At 43.2% G+C, this 19922-nt stretch overlaps 2 protein-coding genes across 5 annotated transcripts; both read left to right on the top strand.

Moving 5' to 3' along the window:
- The first annotated feature begins 8295 nt into the window (after positions 1 to 8295).
- On the top strand, positions 8296 to 14734 carry tmc8 (transmembrane channel-like 8). Of its 2 annotated transcripts, none has more exons than XM_079553766.1 (16): positions 8296 to 8547; positions 8785 to 9004; positions 9118 to 9266; positions 9328 to 9462; positions 9527 to 9579; positions 9655 to 9794; positions 10174 to 10321; positions 10823 to 10996; positions 11078 to 11229; positions 11298 to 11367; positions 12702 to 12799; positions 12877 to 13063; positions 13138 to 13268; positions 13534 to 13689; positions 13775 to 13853; positions 14564 to 14734. In XM_079553766.1, exons 1-16 carry the CDS (start codon positions 8505 to 8507, stop codon positions 14714 to 14716), a joined length of 2088 nt encoding a protein of 695 aa, XP_079409892.1. In that variant the 5' UTR covers positions 8296 to 8504; the 3' UTR covers positions 14717 to 14734. The 2 variants fall into 2 exon arrangements, with proteins under 2 accessions (XP_079409892.1, XP_079409893.1); XM_079553767.1 differs by having other exon boundaries at positions 13162 to 13268.
- A 350-nt stretch (positions 14735 to 15084) lies between these two features.
- On the top strand, positions 15085 to 19900 carry LOC306960365 (Fc receptor-like protein 5). Of its 3 annotated transcripts, XR_013792676.1 has the most exons (10): positions 15085 to 15156; positions 15229 to 15255; positions 15467 to 15748; positions 16938 to 17234; positions 17358 to 17630; positions 17781 to 18113; positions 18551 to 18607; positions 18676 to 18786; positions 18858 to 19020; positions 19806 to 19900. XR_013792676.1 is itself a non-coding variant. In XM_079552794.1 (9 exons), the coding sequence occupies exons 1-9, from the start codon at positions 15117 to 15119 to the stop codon at positions 19811 to 19813; spliced, it is 1428 nt and encodes a 475-aa protein (XP_079408920.1). In that variant the 5' UTR covers positions 15085 to 15116; the 3' UTR covers positions 19814 to 19869. The 3 variants fall into 3 exon arrangements, 1 of the variants encoding a protein (XP_079408920.1); XR_013792677.1 differs by lacking the exon at positions 18551 to 18607; XM_079552794.1 differs by lacking the exon at positions 18858 to 19020 and having other exon boundaries at positions 19806 to 19869.
- Positions 19901 to 19922: the final 22 nt, after the last annotated feature.

Genomic DNA, 19922 nt, shown 5'->3' on the forward strand with positions numbered 1-19922 from the left:
CTGGTCAGAGACACCAGGGGGAGATGAAAGACCCTCCAATCATCCCATAAACACTTGTATTACCCCCACAGGGACTACGAAAAGGATTTATTAAGGTAAACAAGTTACTTAGTACTGCTTTAAAGGGGGCCTATTATGCAAAATCGACTTTTTCAAGCTTTACATCATGTTATTAAGTCATTCCCTCATTAAAACCATGCCTGAAGTGTTGCCTTGGCACATTCACGTATTTTCGAGTAATCTGTAGAAACTCTGATGGCGGCCATTTTGGGGGATAAAACGCCTGATTCCTTCAGGAAACGCCCTCGACCTCCAGGATACGCCTCCGACCTTTCGTCACCAGCCGAGTAACCAACCACTGCTCCTCAGCAGAACCCCCTCCCTGCAGTGTCTAGCCTTAAGATGTAAACAGAGTCATCATGGAGGATTAGCTTCATGTGTTGTGAACCGGAGCCACAGTAGACTTTTACAAAGACACACATCAGTGTTTCTGTTACCTAAACACCCAGGATTAAAACCGGTGACAGGAACACTTATTTCAGTGTCTGGTTCTGCGCTGGGCCTTGATGATGCACAGAGCCTCCGGAGAAAGCTAATGCTAAGCTAAACCTCGAGTCATCACGTGAAAATGAGAAATATGCACACATAAAGTCAATAAAACCACCACACACATAAAGAACCGTTTAACAATGATCACACACGGAGCCAGGCTTGTTGATTTGGAAGTTTATTGCTCACATTTCATCTACAATGGGTCATAGCCGAGTGGTTTTCTCCCGGAGCTAACAAGCTAGCCGCGACAAGCTAACGGGAAAATTCACTGAATACAAGCAGATTATGCATTGAAAACGTCACTAAAACAGGCAACAGCTTGAAGCAGCCTTTATGATGATCACACACTGAGCCGGGCTTGTTGATTTCGTAGTTTATTGCTCACATTTCATCTACAGTGAGTCGTAGCCGAGTGGTTTTCTCCCGGAGCTAACAAGCTAGCCGCGATAAGCTAACGGGAAAATTCACTGAATACAAGCAGCATATTATGCATTGAAAACGTCACTAAAACAGGCAACTGCTTGAAGCAGCCTTTATGATGATCACACACGGAGCCTGGCTTGTTGATTGTGTAGTTTATTGCTCACATTTCATCTACAGTGAGTCTTAGCCGAGTGGTTTTCTCCCGGAGCTAAGGCACTATTAGCCGCGACAAGCTAACAACCTTCACCTTTACAACATTCATTGAAAACAGGCAGCATATTATGCACAAATAACGTCAATAAAGCCGGCAACTACTCGAAGCAGCCTTTACGATGAGCACACAATGAGCCTGGCTTTACACATTTGTGGTTTATTACAGACTTTTCATCAACAATGAGCTGTAGTCGATTATACCAAGCTAACGGGGTAACCTCGAAAAACCATTGTCCACCTGCACAGATAATGTCCGTCTTTGAATCGTATGGGCTCCTGCAGATCCTGGTGTCGTCCATGGGGGTATAGTTAGAGATCCATAGGGCATGGCAGTAGCAAAGAGATAGCCTCCAAACAGCAGTTATTTTTCAGGCAAGAGCCCCTTCCAAGCGTCCGGTGTGGAAGGTTCGTTTCCAAATAATATCCTGTGTGGCCATTGTTCACAAAGTGATAAACAGTAGGTCCTTTCCAACAATAAAAATTAAAATGCACCGATCGTAGTTTCAATACTGTCGAGACAACGAGCGCAGTGTTGACAGCGTGTAGAGGGGGCGTGTCGGAAAGGGTCAGAGGTTCTTAAAGAGACAGAGGCCTATTTCAAGTCATTTGCTACCTCCATTTTGAAAGAGCAATTTTATACAAGGCAGTTATTCTAATTTACTGCATTGACAGACCAACAGAAGGTTTCGTCATCATTGTAGTGTGCTATAGACTGGTGCTATGTGGCTGAAAAAAGCATAATACCCCCTCTTTAACAGTGCATTCAGATTGTGGTGGTGAAAGTGGAACTGCAGGGCTCGGCGATGGTGTATCACCCAGAGCGGGACAAGAACAGACTGAACAAGCTGGTCAGGAGGGCCAGCCCCGTCCTGGGCTGCCCCCTGGACTCTGTGGAGGAGGTGAGGGACAGGAGGGTGTTAGCCAAGCTCACCTTCATCATGGACAACACCTCCCACCCACTGCACGGGACTGTAGAAGAGCTGAGCAGCTCTCTCAGTGGCAGACTGAGACACCCTCAGTGCAGGACGGAGCGCTACCGCAAAGCCTTCATCCCCACTGCTGTCAGACTGTACAATAAGACTGTGAAGTAACGCCAACAAGTGAATTTCTCCTTTGTGAGATCAATAAAGGTTTATCTTATCTTATCAATGTCATTGTCCATACTTTCATTTTCGCGAGCATCCTCCTTGCACTTGAGCAGATGCCTCCTGTTTCGCCGAGCTACGGGCTAACAATTGTTAGTTTTATGGGAATTCTAAGTGCAGTTGTTGTTTACTTCATTTAGCTAGTTAGCTTAGTTAGCACGCATGTTGAAAAATCTTGACACGTGTTAACTTTTCCCGTTACCCCTCTTAGCAGACAGGGGAAACAGGGGAACTCAGTGCAGCTCCAGGGCTGAAGTAATAAATACAGACTTCCGAGTTAAAACCCATTCGTTGCTCACGTAGTGCGGGATAGTAAAGATGAGGCAGCAGTTTCCTTGGGTAGCTGGCATTTATTTTATACCGCCACAAAATAGAACTTACAATATTTTTCTTACGAGGCCGAGACGAATACATGCGGCCATGATAACAACTTCTAAACAACAACACACCCCCTTCTTTTCTCGAAGATAAGTATCCATTCACCAAACCTGTCAGGCGGTCTGGTACAACGTCTCGGTCAGACAGAACATAGATAGACTGTATCAGAGGCAGGCAGTGCTGGCAATGTACTGTTGTTATTCCCAAGGCTCTCAGAATCATTGAAGAGGCCAGACAGAGAAATGCCCATGTCCGTGATATCCACTTCAAGAGGGGGTGGTGGAACCTCCTCTGGCAACCACCATTGTGCAAGGTCAAGAGCCCAAGTGTTGTCTAAGGTGTCCCGGCTGCGATAAGGTTTTAGCTGGTCATGGTGGACAACCTTTGCTTTTGTCTTTGGACTTCTTTGAATATGATAGACGAGGTCATCTTGTTGTCCCAGGACAAAATAGGGGCCGTCATAGGATGGCAGGAACTTTTTCACCTTGTTCTTGACCTTCTTTGTGCCCTTAATGAGGTACCACACAGCCGCCCCTATGTGGTACTGCGTACGACAGCAGTTTTTGTCATACTGTCTTTTGGCACGAATCACTGACTCGCCAAGCACGTCCCGGGCAATGAGGTGTGCAAACTCAAGCCTTTCTCGAAGTTGCTGAACATACATAGGGGCAGATTGCGCTGTGTCATCATCAGGAGGTAGGCCGACCACCAAATCAACTGGCTCGCTCATCTCACGCCCAAACACCAAGTAGTTAGGTGTGAACTTAGTGGCACTGTGTTTTGTTGCTCTGTAGGCCATGAGAGCATAGGGAATCATGAGGTCCCAGTCCCAATGGCACCGCTCAGCCGTAGTGGATAGGATCTTTTGTAAAGTAGCATTAAATCTTTCTACTTGTCCATCCGACTGAAGCCTAAATGGTGTCGTGTGAGTCTTGTCAATATTGAACAGGCGGCACATTTCCTTGGTAGACGTCAGATTCAAAGTTACGGCCTTGGTCACTGTGCAAAACCTGTGGTGCCCCATAGCGACAAACCCATGGTGAAGCGAGAACTTCGGCCACTGTCACAGCTTGTTGGTTCTCTAGGGCAAAAGCTTCAACCCACTTGGTAAAAGCATCTTTCACGACCATTATGTAACGATTGTGGCGCTCAGTTTCATTCAATGGTCCCATGATGTCCACAGCTATACGTTCAAAAGGGGCCCCGACTCTAACGGTTCCCATAGGGGCTTGTGGTGTCTTTAATGGTCTGGCCTTCGATGGGACCTTCATGCATCTGCTTAAAGATGTCTGACCGAAAGGCATGTGGTAACACCAACTGGGGGTAAAACTCTTCCACTGGCTCCAATAGGCCTTAGTTGCTGGGCTGTGGGGAGCTACAGTAGTCCAATGAGGGCGATTGGGGCTACTTTCCATCCATGCCTTGATTGGAGCAATGTCAGTGTCGGCCTCCTGAAACTGACGAAGTTGGTCCGTAGTTCAACCGGGAAACAACGGGGACTTATTTGTCTGTGTCAGGTATATCATCTCAGTTTCAGGACAGATTAAAGAGTCAGCACTGGTTTCAACTACCCCCACTGTACCTGACGTGACTTGTATCTCATGCAAGTCACACTGCACTTCCTGGTCACTTATATTTTTAAGGAGTGACTGCTCTTGTAGCTTGCATGGACAGGACTGGCAGCAAGTGCGTCTTGACAAGCTGTCAGCATTGCTGTGTTGCTGGCCTGGTCGATGGATAATATCAAAGTTGTACTCCGCAAGTTTTTCGAGCCATCTTGCTAGTTGTCCCTCAGGCTCCTTCATCCGTGTCAACCAACGTAGGCTGCTGTGGTCTTTGCTCGGTTTTTGACAACTACCATAAGCTAAAACACGCTCCTGGCCTTGCTGCACTTGAGACAAAACAGACCCAATACCCGTATCACTTGCATCAGTGCCCAAAATCATGGTACCTTGGTCAAGTGGGTAAGCGAGGACTGGTGCTGTGGTCAGTAGTTGCTTCAGGGTGTTGAATGCTGCTTGTTGGTCTTTGCCCCACTGGAAACGAGCATGCTTGCGAGTGAGAGAGTGCAGGGGCTCAGCTGCAGTGGCAAAGTCTTTTATAAACCTCCGATAATAAGAGGCGAGGCCAATAAATCTACGGACCTCCTGGATGGATGTTGGGGCTGGCCACTCCCTCACCTTCTCAACCTTTTCAGGGTCAGTAGCAATGCCATGTTCCGACACAATGTGCCCCAGGTATGCGACCTGATGCCGAAAAAGGTGGCACTTCGTGGGTTTTAGTTTTAAGTTAGCTTGTTGGAGCCGAGTGAATACTTGGCTGAGGCGCAACAGCATTTCAGGAACATCCCGGGCAGGAACAATGATGTCATCAAGATAGACCAGACATGTCTCCCATTGAAGCCCTGCCAGTATCCAGAAGCGAGGTCGAGCGTGCTGAACCACTTGGCTGAAGACAGGGTGTCAAGAGTATCTTGAATACGGGGGAGAGGATAGGCATCTTTAATAGTACAGTCATTAAGAGCTCTATAGTCAATGCAAAGGCGTTACGTACCGTCTTTTTTTCGCACCATGACGATAGGTGACGCCCAGCTACTATGACTGCGTTGTGCCAGTCCATCTTGTAAACTTTGCTGAACTTGTTGTTCTGCCTCACCTTGCTTCTCTGCTGCCATTCGGCGGGGAGATTGTTTGATGGGGGCGCCAGGTCGTGTGAAGATATCGTGTTGAACCAAGCTGGTACGTCCAAGATCGCTAGGACCCGTGGAAAACACACTGCCATATGTAGACAGAAGCTGTGCCAGATGATCTTGTTCACTTTCGGTGAGGTTGGAGCAGCTTAGAGAGTACAGTTCTTGTAAACGCTGAGGAACTGTGGGAGGAGTAGTAATGGCTGGTGAGTCTGTGTGGGAGACAGAGGGCTGCACAGCTTTGGCAGAGTGAAGAAACCCTGCCACAGCCCCTTCTTCGATGGTTACAGCTGTATGTCCAGGATTAAAGAGACGTATGGGGACAGCTTTTGATGGCTGGGCTGCAACCAGAACACGGGCAACAAGCACCCCATGTTTTTCAACAAAACCTCTGGTTGCAGCCCAGCCATCAAAAGCTGTCCCCATACGTCTCTTTAATCCTGGACATACAGCTGTAACCATCGAAGAAGGGGCTGTGGCGGGGTTTCTTCACTCTGCCACAGCCCCTTCTTCGATGGTTACAGCTGTATGTCCAGGATTAAAGAGACGTATGGGGACAGCTTTTGATGGCTGGGCTGCAACCAGAACACGGGCAACAAGCACCCCATGTTTTTCAACAAAACCTCTGGTTGGACTGAGCATTAAATTATCTGCTCTCGATTTTACTTCAGTGACTTCTTTGGTCACCCCTGGTATCTTGAAAACGTGAAGCAGTCCCTTCGTGGTCGCCAGTGTTAACTTTTCCCGTTACCCCTCTTAGCAGACAGGGGAAACAGGGGAACTCAGTGCAGCTCCAGGGCTGAAGTAATAAATACAGACTTCCGAGTTAAAACCCATTCGTTGCTCACGTAGTGCAGGATAGTAAAGATGAGGCAGCAGTTTCCTTGGGTAGCTGGCATTTATTTTATACCGCCACAAAATAGAACTTACAATATTTTTCTTACGAGGCCGAGACGAATACGTGCGGCCATGATAACCACTTCAAAACAACAACACACCCCCTTCTTTTCTCGAAGATAAGTCAGGTGCGCCCTCTACTGGGGTGGTGGTGGTAATGCTCAACCAAACACACTACTCTTGCAACACAGAGAGCATTGTCAAGTGTTTACTTTTGAATAACTGGAATCTTTGCGTCATAGTTAAATAATGCCTCGAATCAATGCATATTGCTGGCGACGCCGTGGTCGAGTGGTTAGCGAGGAGCGCCCACAATACCCAGTCGCCAGTTCGAGTCCCGCGGGTGGACTCGGTACAATGGATTAGGCGTTAACGAAATGGATTAGGAGTCAACAAGGGTGGATGAGCGGGTGTTCTGAGTGCAGTTGTTGTTTTCTTCATTTAGCTAGTTAGCTGAGTTAGCACGCACGTTGAAAAATATCAACTGGAATTGACCACAGTTCCATTGCGTCATAGTTAAATAATGCCCTGAATTAATATATATATATATATACAAATATAAGATAGAAGGAACTTTTTTTATATATATATCTAGCTTCCGCCCGACCTTAATTCATTGTGCACTACTAGCCAAACCATGCTACGGTAGAAAGTCTTCGAATATTTCAGCGGTAAATGACATGTAAAATAACAACCAAGAAAGATAAAAGAAGGTGGTTTGTTTTGCTACAATTAATTTCGTTAGGTGTTGCTAAATTCACATTTTAATGTAATTTGATTGCATCGTTCAGTTGTTGTTTACTTCATTTAGCTAGTTAGCTTAGTTATCACGCACGTTGAAAAATCGTGACACAGAAAGCATTGTCAAGTGTTTACTTTTGAATAACTGGAATTGACCACAGTTCCATTGCGTCATAGTTAAATAATGCCTCGAATCATTGCATATTGCTGGCGACGCCGTGGTCGAGTGGGTAGCGAGGAGCGCCCACAATACACAGTCGCCAGTTCGAGTCCCGCGGGTGGACTCGGTACAATGGATTAGGCGTAAACGAAATGGATTAGGAGTCAACAAGGATGGATACGCGCCGAGCTACGGGCTAACAAATGTGGATTAGGCGTTAACGAAATGGATTAGGAGTCAACAAGGATGGATGAGCGGGAGTGCAGCTGTTGTTTTCTTCATTTAGCTAGTTAGCTGAGTTAGCACGCACGTTGAAATCCCGCCACACAGAAAGAGTCAAGTGTAATATTACTTTATTTCTTTAAATTCACACAAGATGATGTATTATGATAGCCTAGCCAGCCAGACTGTTCTCTGTTTATTCTAAACTTTTGACTAGAAATCATTAAGACTGGTTGGCCTGGTTATGATTATAATGCTTTATTACCTATTGAAAATTACTGTAATTTTCCTTGAAATACAGACATGTATCATGTTGGGAAGTGGCGTAAGACTTGCCAATTATGTGTTCAATGGTAAAATAGGGGTTACTTGGACAAAATGCGTTTCGGTTTGACGACAACAACAACAACGTTTATGAAGTCATGTGTCATTGCTCGTTTTTCATTGCCACAGGTGCAATCTTGAGCAAATCTGGATGGAGATTTCAGTGATACTCTGTTACAGATCTCATGTTTCTTCATAAATGGCTTGTTGGCACTCACAGGAAACCTCTTTGTGGTGCAGCAGTGGGAGGAAGATGCCTCTGACGCAATTATATACATTAGGCTTGCTCCAATGTGCAAGCCTAATGTAAGCGCCACTTCCTTTAAGTGTTTTTAAAATGCAGTTCAGTATGATAACATAGGTAGATACCACATCATTAATTTGATAAAGATTGCACCAAAAGCATTTTTTTAATTTGTTTTTTACAGAAATTAGTTTTTTACAGAAAGTAGTTGGGTTGGCATAATTGTTTTTGATATTTGCATTTGGTTCTAGCAACTAGTTTATCGCCATTGGCTGCTTTGGCTTCCTGTCATGTGATTTCCTGTTAACTGACAAAAGTAGCAGAAGTAAACTTGTGAAGATGTTTACAATTTAAACCATCTTCGCCTTGTAAGAAACTCTATTGCCTATTAATCACTGGAAAAAAACAGAGGATCAGCGCCAGCTTGCTACAGATCGAGATGTTAATTTGGGATTTGAAGAACTAACTTTTTGACAAATTTGGGGTTTTGTGATCGTCTTCACTGGACTGGCAATTATGGATGAACACAACACCGTCAGCTTCATGAGGCTTCTCTCAGGTAAGATCAAGTATACAATATACAGTATTTATGTAGGCATGTGTGACTGCATATGTGCATGATCAACCAAATCATTAAGAAAATCATAATCGACTTTTATATTTTGTTCTGTGACCGCAAAATGTATTTTTTTCCTGTCTGTTTTTACATGAAGCACTTCGACTATCTGTGAAAAGCACAATACAAATAAAGTTTACTTACTTACTTGAAGAATGAACCTATGTTTTGTCTCCTCAGATGAGAGCACTCAGTCCACTCTGTCCTCGGACTCTGAGTTGATTCACACCCAGATATTGGACCAGCTCCCCAGTGCGCAGGCGAGACGTCCTGAACACAACCAGCAGATTTACTTGGACAACACACCAGAGGCCACGGAAACACAGAAATATGGATCTACATTCACAGCTCAGCCACTCAGAAACCTGCCACTGTGTCTGCAGGCCAAGAGGAATGTCCGGTAAGATCTTTTTTTTTTAAAGCCCATATTACAACAACTAAAAAACTTGTGCTTGTGTCCATATGTGCCCTGTAATTTAAACAACAAACTTTTTCTCTGTGCTGTTTACTTAGGGACATGAGGAACATGCGAAAGACAAGGATCGGTTTCTGGGAGGCCTGGAGGCGGAGCCAGAGTATCAACAGGAGAAGGGCCCGGGAGCAGTTGGGACAGGCTATCAGAGGACTAGTGCCATGGCAACCCACTTTACGCGTCATCGAAGGTACTTTACAAAATTTTAGCATCATCAACACTGTGTGGACAATTTATTCTTGTGTTTGTAGGTCGGTTTGGTGTTGGCGTAAAAGCCTATTTTGTCTTCCTGAGATATCTGATCTACCTGAACCTCCTGCTCTGTGCTCTGAGCGCGGGCCTCATCGTGGGACCGACTGCATTCTATGGACGAGGCATCAACAGTGGTCTGTCAAATATACAACCGCTGCACAAGGCTTTGTACTTTACACATTTATCATCTCTTCACAGAATTGCTTAAGTTTGAGGCCAATGATTCGGTCTTGGATTTTTTCCTGGGAACTGTAGGTGATACTTGTTTTTAGATGCATTTGAGCAGGGTCTCTGTCTAACCTTTGTATCTTTGTCATATGTTACAGGGATACTTGGACCGTTCCCCTGTCTTCTATGGTTTTTACACTCGTGGGTCTCTAGATTTTCCATGCTTGAACACTCCTCTGTTGTACCTCTGTGCTGCCCTCACCATTTACTTCCTCAGCCTCATCCTGATCATAAGGAGGTCAGTCTGTCAAACTCTGTTACTTATGGGCAGTACCTTTCACAAGCATTTATTTCCTGTATAGGTCTTTTTTGTTGGTAAAAATGCCTAAACTATTTACTGTGTTTGTTTGGTAGCAGGAGCTCATCTGCATAAAGATATTGCTGCTTTGCTTTATTACAGGTGGCCAAAAATGAGGCCCTTTGCAAATGCTTTATTATGAAAGCCCACAGCAAAAGAGGCATTGTTGGTGTGTACTGGAGTATCAGGAGCATGTTTGCTATCCTATCGCTAGCATGTTTTTTGTTCATTTGTTTGTTTTTGTGAGTTGGCAAAATATTTTAATCTGAAATGATCTGCAATGGGGCTTTAAGTATTCTTTCTATTGTGCGCCTTCTAGGACGGTTTTAGGCTACAAGCTCACGCAGATCCTTGGGAAACGGTACAACACTTTTATGTCGTATAAAATCTTCTGTGGATGGGACTACACCATCCAGGACCCTGGGGCAGCGTCTCTGAAACACAACTTTATCAGGAACGACCTGAAGGTGAGACTTACAGGATAAACTTTGATTGCTGTAAATAAATTTTGATTGCTGTAAATACAACTCTTATCCTTAGTTTCCTGACGATGTGGTCATTAAGTGTTATATAGTATGATTACCTTTACAGCTAAAATAAAGCATTTAAGTAAGTAAAATTGCACACAGGAGAAGAAGATATTATTAGATCAGTAAGATCATAGAAGGTAATGGCCCTTTTATTAAACCAGAACTGCCCTGGTTCAATAAAGATCAGTGGTTCACAAACAATGGAACGTTGACTTCTTCTGGTGTACTCATGGTTTCAGTTCTAATCTTTTCTTATCGTCTTTTATATTTATTTAAAGACAGTCAAGTCCCATAGTTTAGTCCTCATTTAGAAGTTGGACTAGCTATGATCAAGTCCCGTTTTAAAGCTGGTTTTAGCTCTCGGCATGGCCTGGTATTGTATAGTGACAGATCCTTCATTGGCCTTTAAACCTAACAAACTCTGTTTTCCATGCGCAGCTGTTCCTTGATGAGCAGAGCTTTAAGTTACGTGAGGCCCGGAGAACATTTGGACAGTGGATCCGGCTTTACATACTGCGCGTCTTCCTCAACTTAATTGTATTCTCTCTGCTTGGTGGGGCGTTCTGCCTCATTTACTTTGCAACAATAATGTCACAATCAGAAATCAATAAGGTACCATTCAATACATTCCAGACAGATTTCTTTATCGGGGCTAATGTTTGCACATATTAAAACCTTTGCGTGTGTCCACAGAGGGGACATTACTGGTTGCTTAGCCTGTTTCTCCAGTACCTGCCTCCTATCACCATCACTACGGTCAACATGTTCCTCCCTCATGTTTTCCACAAGATCGCGGCCTTTGAAGACAACTCCTTTACAGCGCAGGTCAATGCCACACTTGTGAGGTAAGACGGAACTTAATGTAACCCCCAACTAAATTGCAGTTGACCATATTTTGAAACTGTTTCTCCAGGAGCATCTTTCTGAAACTCGCTTCTTTGGGGATATATTTGTTTTTCATCTTTACAGCCAGTCATGAACAAGTGAGTTACTTTTTTCGAAGTCAAAGGCTTTGTTTTCAATTGCTACATGTACGGTATCTTAAACTAGAGCAGGGGTGCCTAAGCCTTTCAGGATTGGACCCCCTCACTGTAAAAACATGTACATCCCTAAAATCTATGATATCAAGAAATATGTAAATACACTATCACAATGTTTCTTTTTTTATATCTTGAAATCATCTTGGGCCCCTGGGCTTAGTACATGCGACCCCCCGGGAGGTCCTGACCCCCTCTTTGGAAACCACTGAACTAGAGCATTGCCCAAAAGAGGCATGTGACATAGTAAGAAATGGCAGCACTGGTTGTGTTTGAGCTTAATCTGGTACTTTGATGTGTTGTGGCTCATTAATCAATTTTGCTTTGCTGTGGTTTAGTTGGTCACTTACATCAGTGTTTTTCAACCTTTTTTGAGCCAAGGCACATTTTTTTCATTGAAAAAATCATGAGGCACACCACCAGCAGAAAACAAGGCTGTGGGAACCCAGGGTGCTGAGGGGGCTGCAGCACCCCCTGGTGGATAGTTTGGGAACTGCAGGCAATATTAATAAATAGGAAAAAGCGTTTTGGGGGTAAATTCTGACCCTCAGCACCCCCTAACTAAAATATCTTCCCACGGCTCTGGCAGAAAATGTTCTCATCAAAGTGTCTTGACTAGGAACACCGTATAGACTCACTAGCCACAATGCCTCAATACATCACTAAATGTAAAAATTAACTACCTGATATGGAAGAGTATAACATGGTTACTCTGCCGAACACTAGACAGCACAGACACTCAAACGGTACAATATTTGTGGATAATAATGCATTTGTTAAAAACAACTAGGTGAAATTGGATAATTTCCCAAGGCACACCAGACAATATCTCACGGCACACTAGTGTGCCACGGCACAGTGGTTGAAAAACACTGACTTACATTGCTTAAACGGCATGGTCATAGGATGGAAATAGTGTAATAACATGATAATTATGTGAAAGCCTACAGAAACATTCAACTTTATTTCATGACAATACGATTAAGCATAACCCTTATGAAGTTTAAGTACCAGGAAACATGTGGTAATTCTGTTATCTCTAAAAGCTCTTGTCCTTCTATTGTTTCATGCCTTATCCATCGTATTACTATGTTATTATTTCTGTTCTGTCTTACAGTAAAGTTTTATCAGGCTTTGTTCAGATTTAGGCTGACACCTAGTCCCAAAGAAGGTGCTTCTAAAGCCAATTTATTTTGCTGTTTCATATTCATTGAAACAAAGTAAGATAAGTATGGTATCTATTTTCTATTGAATAAACATAACCTGTCTATTTCTCATAGTGTTGGGAAAACCAGTACGGCCGAGAGATGTACAAACTTTGCGTCTTCAACTTCCTCACCACGTTCTCCTTCGCCTTCTTCATGAACTACCCCAGGAAGTGGGTTTGCACCAGAATCTCTATTAGTCATCGCCTACCAGTCCCTTATATCTAAACAATATCTTGCACTGTCGAAGGTTACTGCAGGAAAAGGTCCCTTCATCCCTTGTGGCCCGTTTGTCTGGAAAACAGCAGTTCTTGATCCCTGTCAACGTGCTGGACCTGGTCTATGTGCAGACAGTGGTCTGGGTGGGTGTGTACTACTGCCCCCTGCTGCCGCTCATAGGAACAGTCACGCTCGCAGCTACTTTCTATATTAAGAAGGTGAAGTTTGTGCAGCTGAAAATGCTTTGGAAAAATGTTGCTGTCTTTTACAAAGGTTGTTTCATATTCCTCAGTTCATGCTGTTACGTTGCTGTCAGGCTGAGCAGAGGATGTTTCGTGGCTCCAGCTCTTCAGTCCTGTTTCACTTCATGTTGTTGCTGGGCCTGGCTATGGCCGGGGTCACACTGGCCTACAACTTTCTCAGGTATAAAGGTGCTAAATTGTACCTCACTATCTGTTGACCTGCCTTCACAAAGATACAAGACGAAATTCCTCAGCTGTTTGTCTCGCCCACTGAGGGGAAACAAATTGGCCATTCAAATTTTATTCCTCACAGTTTCCTCTCTCTTTAAAATCTTTTAATCATATGAAAAAGTGAAAGTGTGTGTTCTGACTAGTCACAAACTAAGGCTAATGTTGATGTGTCTAAACCAGGGCCCCCCTAAATTCTTCATTCATCTTTTCAACAGGCCGTCTCTCGCGTCCTCCTGTGGTCCGTTTGGGAATGGGGGCAGTGTGTACAATGTGACAGGGGAGTGTGTGGGGAGCCTGCCCCCTCCAGCTCAGTCTGCCCTGTACTATTTCTCCTCTGAGGCCTTCGCTCTGCCGCTGCTCATGGCACAAGCGTGAGCATTAAGTAGATTGTCCCTTATAGCAAATATAATGGCTTTAAGTTGCATCTAATTTACTTGTGTTGGTTTTGTTCCTCAGCATTGCCCTAACCTTCTACGTCTCGCAGAGGAGAACCAACAATAAAACCATTGAAAGACTTAAATACATGCTGGTGATGGTAAGTTACAATGACAGGCGTTACTTCCTATTAGCAACCGGGTTAAGCAAGGCAAGTTCATTTTTAGACCTCAATTCTTACAAAAGGCAAGACAAAGACAAAGTGCTTTACAGCTACATTAAATTACCAGAAGAAAGACCCAATCGATCCATAAAAGATCAATAAATCATTAATGAATTACATTAAAAGTGAAGAGTGCAGAAAAAATACCTTTTCATATGCGTAGCTAAAAATAAATGTTTTCAGCCTGGATTTGAACATTGTCAGAGTCGATGCTTGTCCCATCTTCTGGAAAACTGTTCCAGATTTTAGCTGTATAAAACACAGCCCCACCATGTTTAGTCCTTACTCTGGGCACCAGAGGTTCTCAGAGCTGAGATTAACTTTGGTTATCTGTTTTTAAAGTCCATTCTCTGAGCGACAGGAAGCAAGTGCCGAAACCTGAGCACTGGACTAATTTGGTCATAGTTCCTGGTTCTGGTCAGGACTCGAGCAGCAGCGTTCTGGATGCACTCAAGTATAAATTTATACGAACTTTTGCAAGTCTTTCAAATCTTGTTAATATTTTATTTCTTTTAGTATATTTACTTGGGGCACAATGTGTTTACTTCATATACTGTATATCCCATCCTCACTTATACGTGTATATTTCTATACGATGCCGTCACAATACATTATATCTAATCTGCTAACATCGATTTCTTCCACAGACCAATTCAGATAAACGCTTCCTGGTGAAGCAACATGCCACAATACTTAGAGCCAAAAAGAAGAACACAGAGGCTGTAGCCAAGAAAAGGAGCACATCCCAGCCGCCATGTTCCCCTCATTCCACACGGGACGTCCCGGGTGAATCAACATGAGGAGAGTGTGGGGCTGATCTGTTTTAATAACTTAAAACAAAAGTGAGATGTTGAGGCCAAAAAAGCAGCATTTGTAACTTGTAAAAAGCATGTTTTTTCTATTGAAATAATTTATATTAAAACTCTGGATTTTGCTCCATTAAAATATATTGTATTTTTTATCTTTTGTCAAGACTCTCATTTATTATTATTATTTATTATTTATTTAAACATAATTTGACAGATAAATACAGTGAAACTATGTTAGTGATGTGTTGATATGTTTGAAAATGGCGGTTATCTGTTAAGGGTGCACTGATGTAAACAACGTTTTATCTCAGAAAAACACGCACGCGCCTCATAGCTTTGCTCACATGGGCACTCTTCACGGCGCCATGACGCAGATAAACCTAAAGCACTTATGTCGAACCCAACAGCAACACTTATGGTACCAATTTGGGGTGAGTTTATTTTGGCTTTTATTTTCAGTTCAAAAACAGTGATATGTCCTGAAATCTTGTTTATGCTTTCAGCTCTGGCTAACCTGATCATTATGATTGGTGAGTTTGAGAGTTTTATATGTTATTGTATGAAAGTGTGGAAAGCTAAAGATTGACAACAAGGTGTCAGTGAATATATTATTGGACTTGCTTTGTCTTAATTGATTATTTTCCACAATTGAAATAAAGAAGCATGATTCTCTTTCTCTTTAATTTGATTAGTCTTTGTTCTGTTATTGGATTCATTCAGACTTCATTAATGTATTTCTAGATGGGACACAGTCTCTCCGTCCCGTGCTGAGCGGCCCCACTATGGCCTTCCTCAGCTCTAGAGTGGCCTTCCGGTGTGTAGCCCCCAACGCCCCGCCTCCCGTCACATATGAACTGGTGAAAGACCAAAGTATCCCAATTAACACAGGCACCGATCTCCAAGGAAACCAGCCTGCGTCCTTCTTCCTGAGGATTGCTACGACGTCAGGAGGGTCGTACCGCTGCAGGGCCCAGACTGATGAGGGAGAAGGAGTCAGCAACACCATCAGGCTAACTGTTGTCAGTGAGTGGCCGCTCTAAAGAATAGAGAATAGACTAAGGGACAAATGATCAGTCAATGTCCAGTAATGATCTATTGTAGTATCGATTTAGTCCTATCATGGAGTGGACTGACTTGATGGAAGATAGGAATGTAACCTCATCAACTCAGTCCAGTCAATGATATTTGGGAAATCTCTACTATGATTAACTGCATTATACAAGACGTTACTAGCTTATGTTATAGTAAAAAATAAAAAAAACAGACTTGGCAACACTTTTTAATAACTACACCTTGTTTGTCCTTAATACATGATGAGTGAACACTTAAAGGGACTATATGGAGTTTAAAAATGTTAAAATTAAGTATTTTCCTCCCCCTACATGTTCCAGCAATTTGTCCCAAGGTGTAGAATGAGCCCAGACCTATTCACCACAACTGCCTCTAAAATCCTGCACTGTCACTCAAAAAGGTGTTAATTCGGGTCCGAAGTGCCGTCATGCACAAGCTTTATATAGAACCTGCAGTTATGCATAAGACCTGAGGGGGCAGTAGTGAGTATAAAAATGGCCAACTTGCACCTAGCCCCTTTAAGTCATCAACAATTCATTAGTTAAGTGTGACTAACACTTAAGTGACTAACACTTAACTAAAGGCAAGTCACACTTAACTAATGAATTAAGTGTTAATAAATGGTTTATTAAGGTTAAATAAAGTGTAGCTATGATAGTGAAGTAATGAAGTGTTACCGAAAAAATGTTTAGTTCTCCAAATGTCACCAGATGCAAACCAGGTCTAAACTAAGGACTAAATCATGAATCAAGTATTGCCCTTAATCAGTGGTTCCCAACGTTTTTCTTTTTCTTTCTTCAGTCCAAAACTGTGGCCCCCGGAAATGTATCAAAACATGAAAATAATTGCTAATAAGTATTTATTTCAACAAATAAACTGAAATTGGAGTGTTCAATACACCTGTAGTCCTTAGTCAGTCATGTTTGATGATTTAGACCATTTATATTGCTAAAATACTATCATATAATATATAATACTATAACCAAATGAGCAAAAACAAAATAAAATTGTTAATAAATTGAACATAGACATGAACCCGAGCTACACTCCCACAGTTTGAGGAGCACACAGCATAAGGACATTTTTATAGAAGCACAGTACAGTCAATGTGTTTTTTAGACTCGTATCTCTTTTCCTTCAGTTCCCCCTTCAGAAACCAGGATCACGTCTGTGCCGTTCCCTCCCGTGGCCTATGAGGGGTCTCGACTTGTCCTCTGCTGTAATGTGTCCCGGGGCTCTCACCTGTCCTATTCCTGGTTCTACAACAGGAGGGAGCTGCTGCCGTCCGCCTCGCCCCTGCTCCAGACTCAGGGGAGCAATTTGGTGTTCGAGAGGGTCACACCTGAACACGCGGGGCGTTACTCTTGCATGGCCTGGTCCACTGTGCAGGATATCAAGAGGTTCTCCAGCAGCACAGAGGTCCAGCTCACAGTCAAAGGTAAACACTGTGGCTTAAAGTTTTATATTTAACATGTTGGTGTTTTGATGTACCTATTCTATACCCTCAAAAAGCAAAGTTTTTAGATACTGTGCTGTAAATCCCGTCCTATTGTTCCTCCAGTCTATCTGTCCAAGCCGCAGATCTCGTTCTCCATCTCCAAAGAGGCCGGTGGTTTCATGGGGAACATCAGCTGTGGTGTGTCCCGGGGCAGCCCTCCCATAAACTTTACCTTTTTACTGGAGAATAAAGCAGAGGGCACGGGCACAGCGTTGGACTCGCATTGGGTTCACTTTAAATTCCTCATCGTCCCGGGGTTGGAGATGGGTAAAGCGCGGTGCAGGGCCAGAACAGATGTTGAAGACGTCCTGAGTGAGCCCATAACTCTGGAAGTGGGTAAGTCTGTGTTATAGTGCACCGTCTCTGCCTGGCAAGAGAACCCCTCTCCATCTGGATTTGCATGTAAATTATTTGTCAGTCTGCCCTGCTCATTAGGTCTTTTATTAAGTCAAATTCTGAAGGTTATGTCCATTCTCGTTTGTCTAGTTCCAGTTGGAGGCAACATCAAAATCCAGGTGGAATATTTCTACAGACCTGACTACAAGGCGACTGCTGCCAAACTGGATTGCCAGATAAGTCGCGGTACCTTCCCTTTCGTCACATGGCTCCACGGTGGCTCCGTCCTGCCCTCAGCCTCCCAGACAGACTTTCACATCCCTCAAACTGCTCCTCCCTTTGCCTTCGCGGACCAAGGACGAACCCTGATAATAGCCGAGCTCAGTCCAGAGGTTTTTGGACTTTACAGATGCAAGGCTAGAGACAGCTACGATGACGCTGGTCCCTGGCTGGAGAGTGAAGAGGTGTTGGTGCAAATCAAAGGTGAGTAAGCAGGTTCATTACAAGGGTCTGCAGACAGTGAAGATATTGAATGTTGTGCCAGTTTTTATATCATATGGATAGGACCTGTAATTATGTAGATGTGAACCATTAACCAGATCAAAACAACTGCATTTTGACTTAATTTTTTTAAAGAATTTAGCTGCCCTGTATGGGTCTCAAGTGAAATGAATTAGGTTGCCATAGCACAGAAGAAAGAACAAAAAGGTTCAATGTTTTGACTGGTCAAAGTGCTCGAATGTTCTTCCATCATGGGAAAAAGTAATGTGACTGAAACCCATGGATAGGTCCTTACAAATGTCACGTTAATGCAGCCTGCTTTAGTTTATAATAGGTCAACGTTTTAGTAGGATCCCAGAACATAAAGAGCATATGGAAATCAGATTGTTAGGACAATATCAAATGCTGTCCTCTTGCAGGTTCCTTAAGCCCCTGTCCCAAGCCCCTCCCAGCTCCACCCACCGCAGCACTACCAAGTAAAACCATATTTCGAGACAATGTACCCCCAACATGCATTATCTGTACTTTTTTTTTTCATTCCCAGATGTTTCTACACCCACCATCGAGTCCATCTCCATTGCATTCTGCTGCTTCGTCCTGCTCGCTCTGGTTGTGGGTGTGGCCTGTGTTTACAAGATGATCGGCCAAAGACAAGGTCAGATCAGATGAAAATAAGTATCAACACAATACAACCAATTATAATGTCAATTTCCTTTTTCCAAACAGATGTACAAGCCACAGGGACAAAGTAAGAAAACACACTATTGCCACTATATTATTGTCCATTTGCAACAAGTCTAAAACTGGGATTTTGAACTTCAGTTTAGTTGATACGTCCATGTCTGCGCAGCCATGCAATACAGGAGCCATGCCAGAAAATAACCAACAGGTAAATGAATAAGAAGTATTTTACTAATCATTTTTGCCCAGCCTTTTTCTAGAAGCAAATCCCATAGACCCGACGTGGAGTTCGGGGCACATGGGGGGCCTCAGAGGCACTACAGGGGGCCCCCAAAGCTTACAAACACACATTTTTAAAGGAAATGTACATTTATTTAGTCATTGTAGATGTTTTTTTTCATGTTCAAGTTCCTTTGAATTAAGTAAATTGTTGTTATTGGGGGTCCCCAGGCCAGTGTGGGAGGGGGGCCACAATGTCCCGTGCTTTGGGAATGGCTGCTATAGACTATATGTAATGGCTGATCATACTGTGCCTATATGGAACGTTCTGAGCTGATCAGGGGGCTAGGGCTCGGGTTAAGAACGGCAAATGTAACGTGAGTAGTGTTTCACTCAGATCTCATATATATTTTTAGAAACTAGAAGGTCTTGGCTTTCAAATTAGGTATCACACTGGCATATAGGCTGTAAGTTCTCCAGTCAATACGCTTTGGGATTTGGATGTAAATAATTGTTAACCCTAACCCTAGTCCTAAAGTGGCAGTTAAGTGGTGAACTTGTTATCTGCCACGTTAGGGTTAGGGCAATTATGCATATCCAAATCTCAAAGCATAATGACGAGCATGTGTAAGATCTGTGTGAGTGAAACACAATTTACATCACATGAACCGTTCCTGACCTTAAACCTAGCCCTAACCCTAACACTTCTAATCAGTATCTTAAACACCATTTTATATCATTGCTGTTTGTTGTACATTATGTTCTCTTTTTCAGATGTTTGAAGTTACAATCTGACTGAAGAGCAGTTTCATCTCTAACCAAAGAGAGAAGCAAGATCATGTTTTAATATTATGTTTATTTGTCCGTAGTTATTGATGTAATAAATAACAT

The sequence above is a fragment of the Gobius niger genome (assembly GCF_951799975.1).
Source record: "Gobius niger genome assembly, chromosome: 3".
Taxonomy (NCBI): domain Eukaryota; kingdom Metazoa; phylum Chordata; class Actinopteri; order Gobiiformes; family Gobiidae; genus Gobius; species Gobius niger.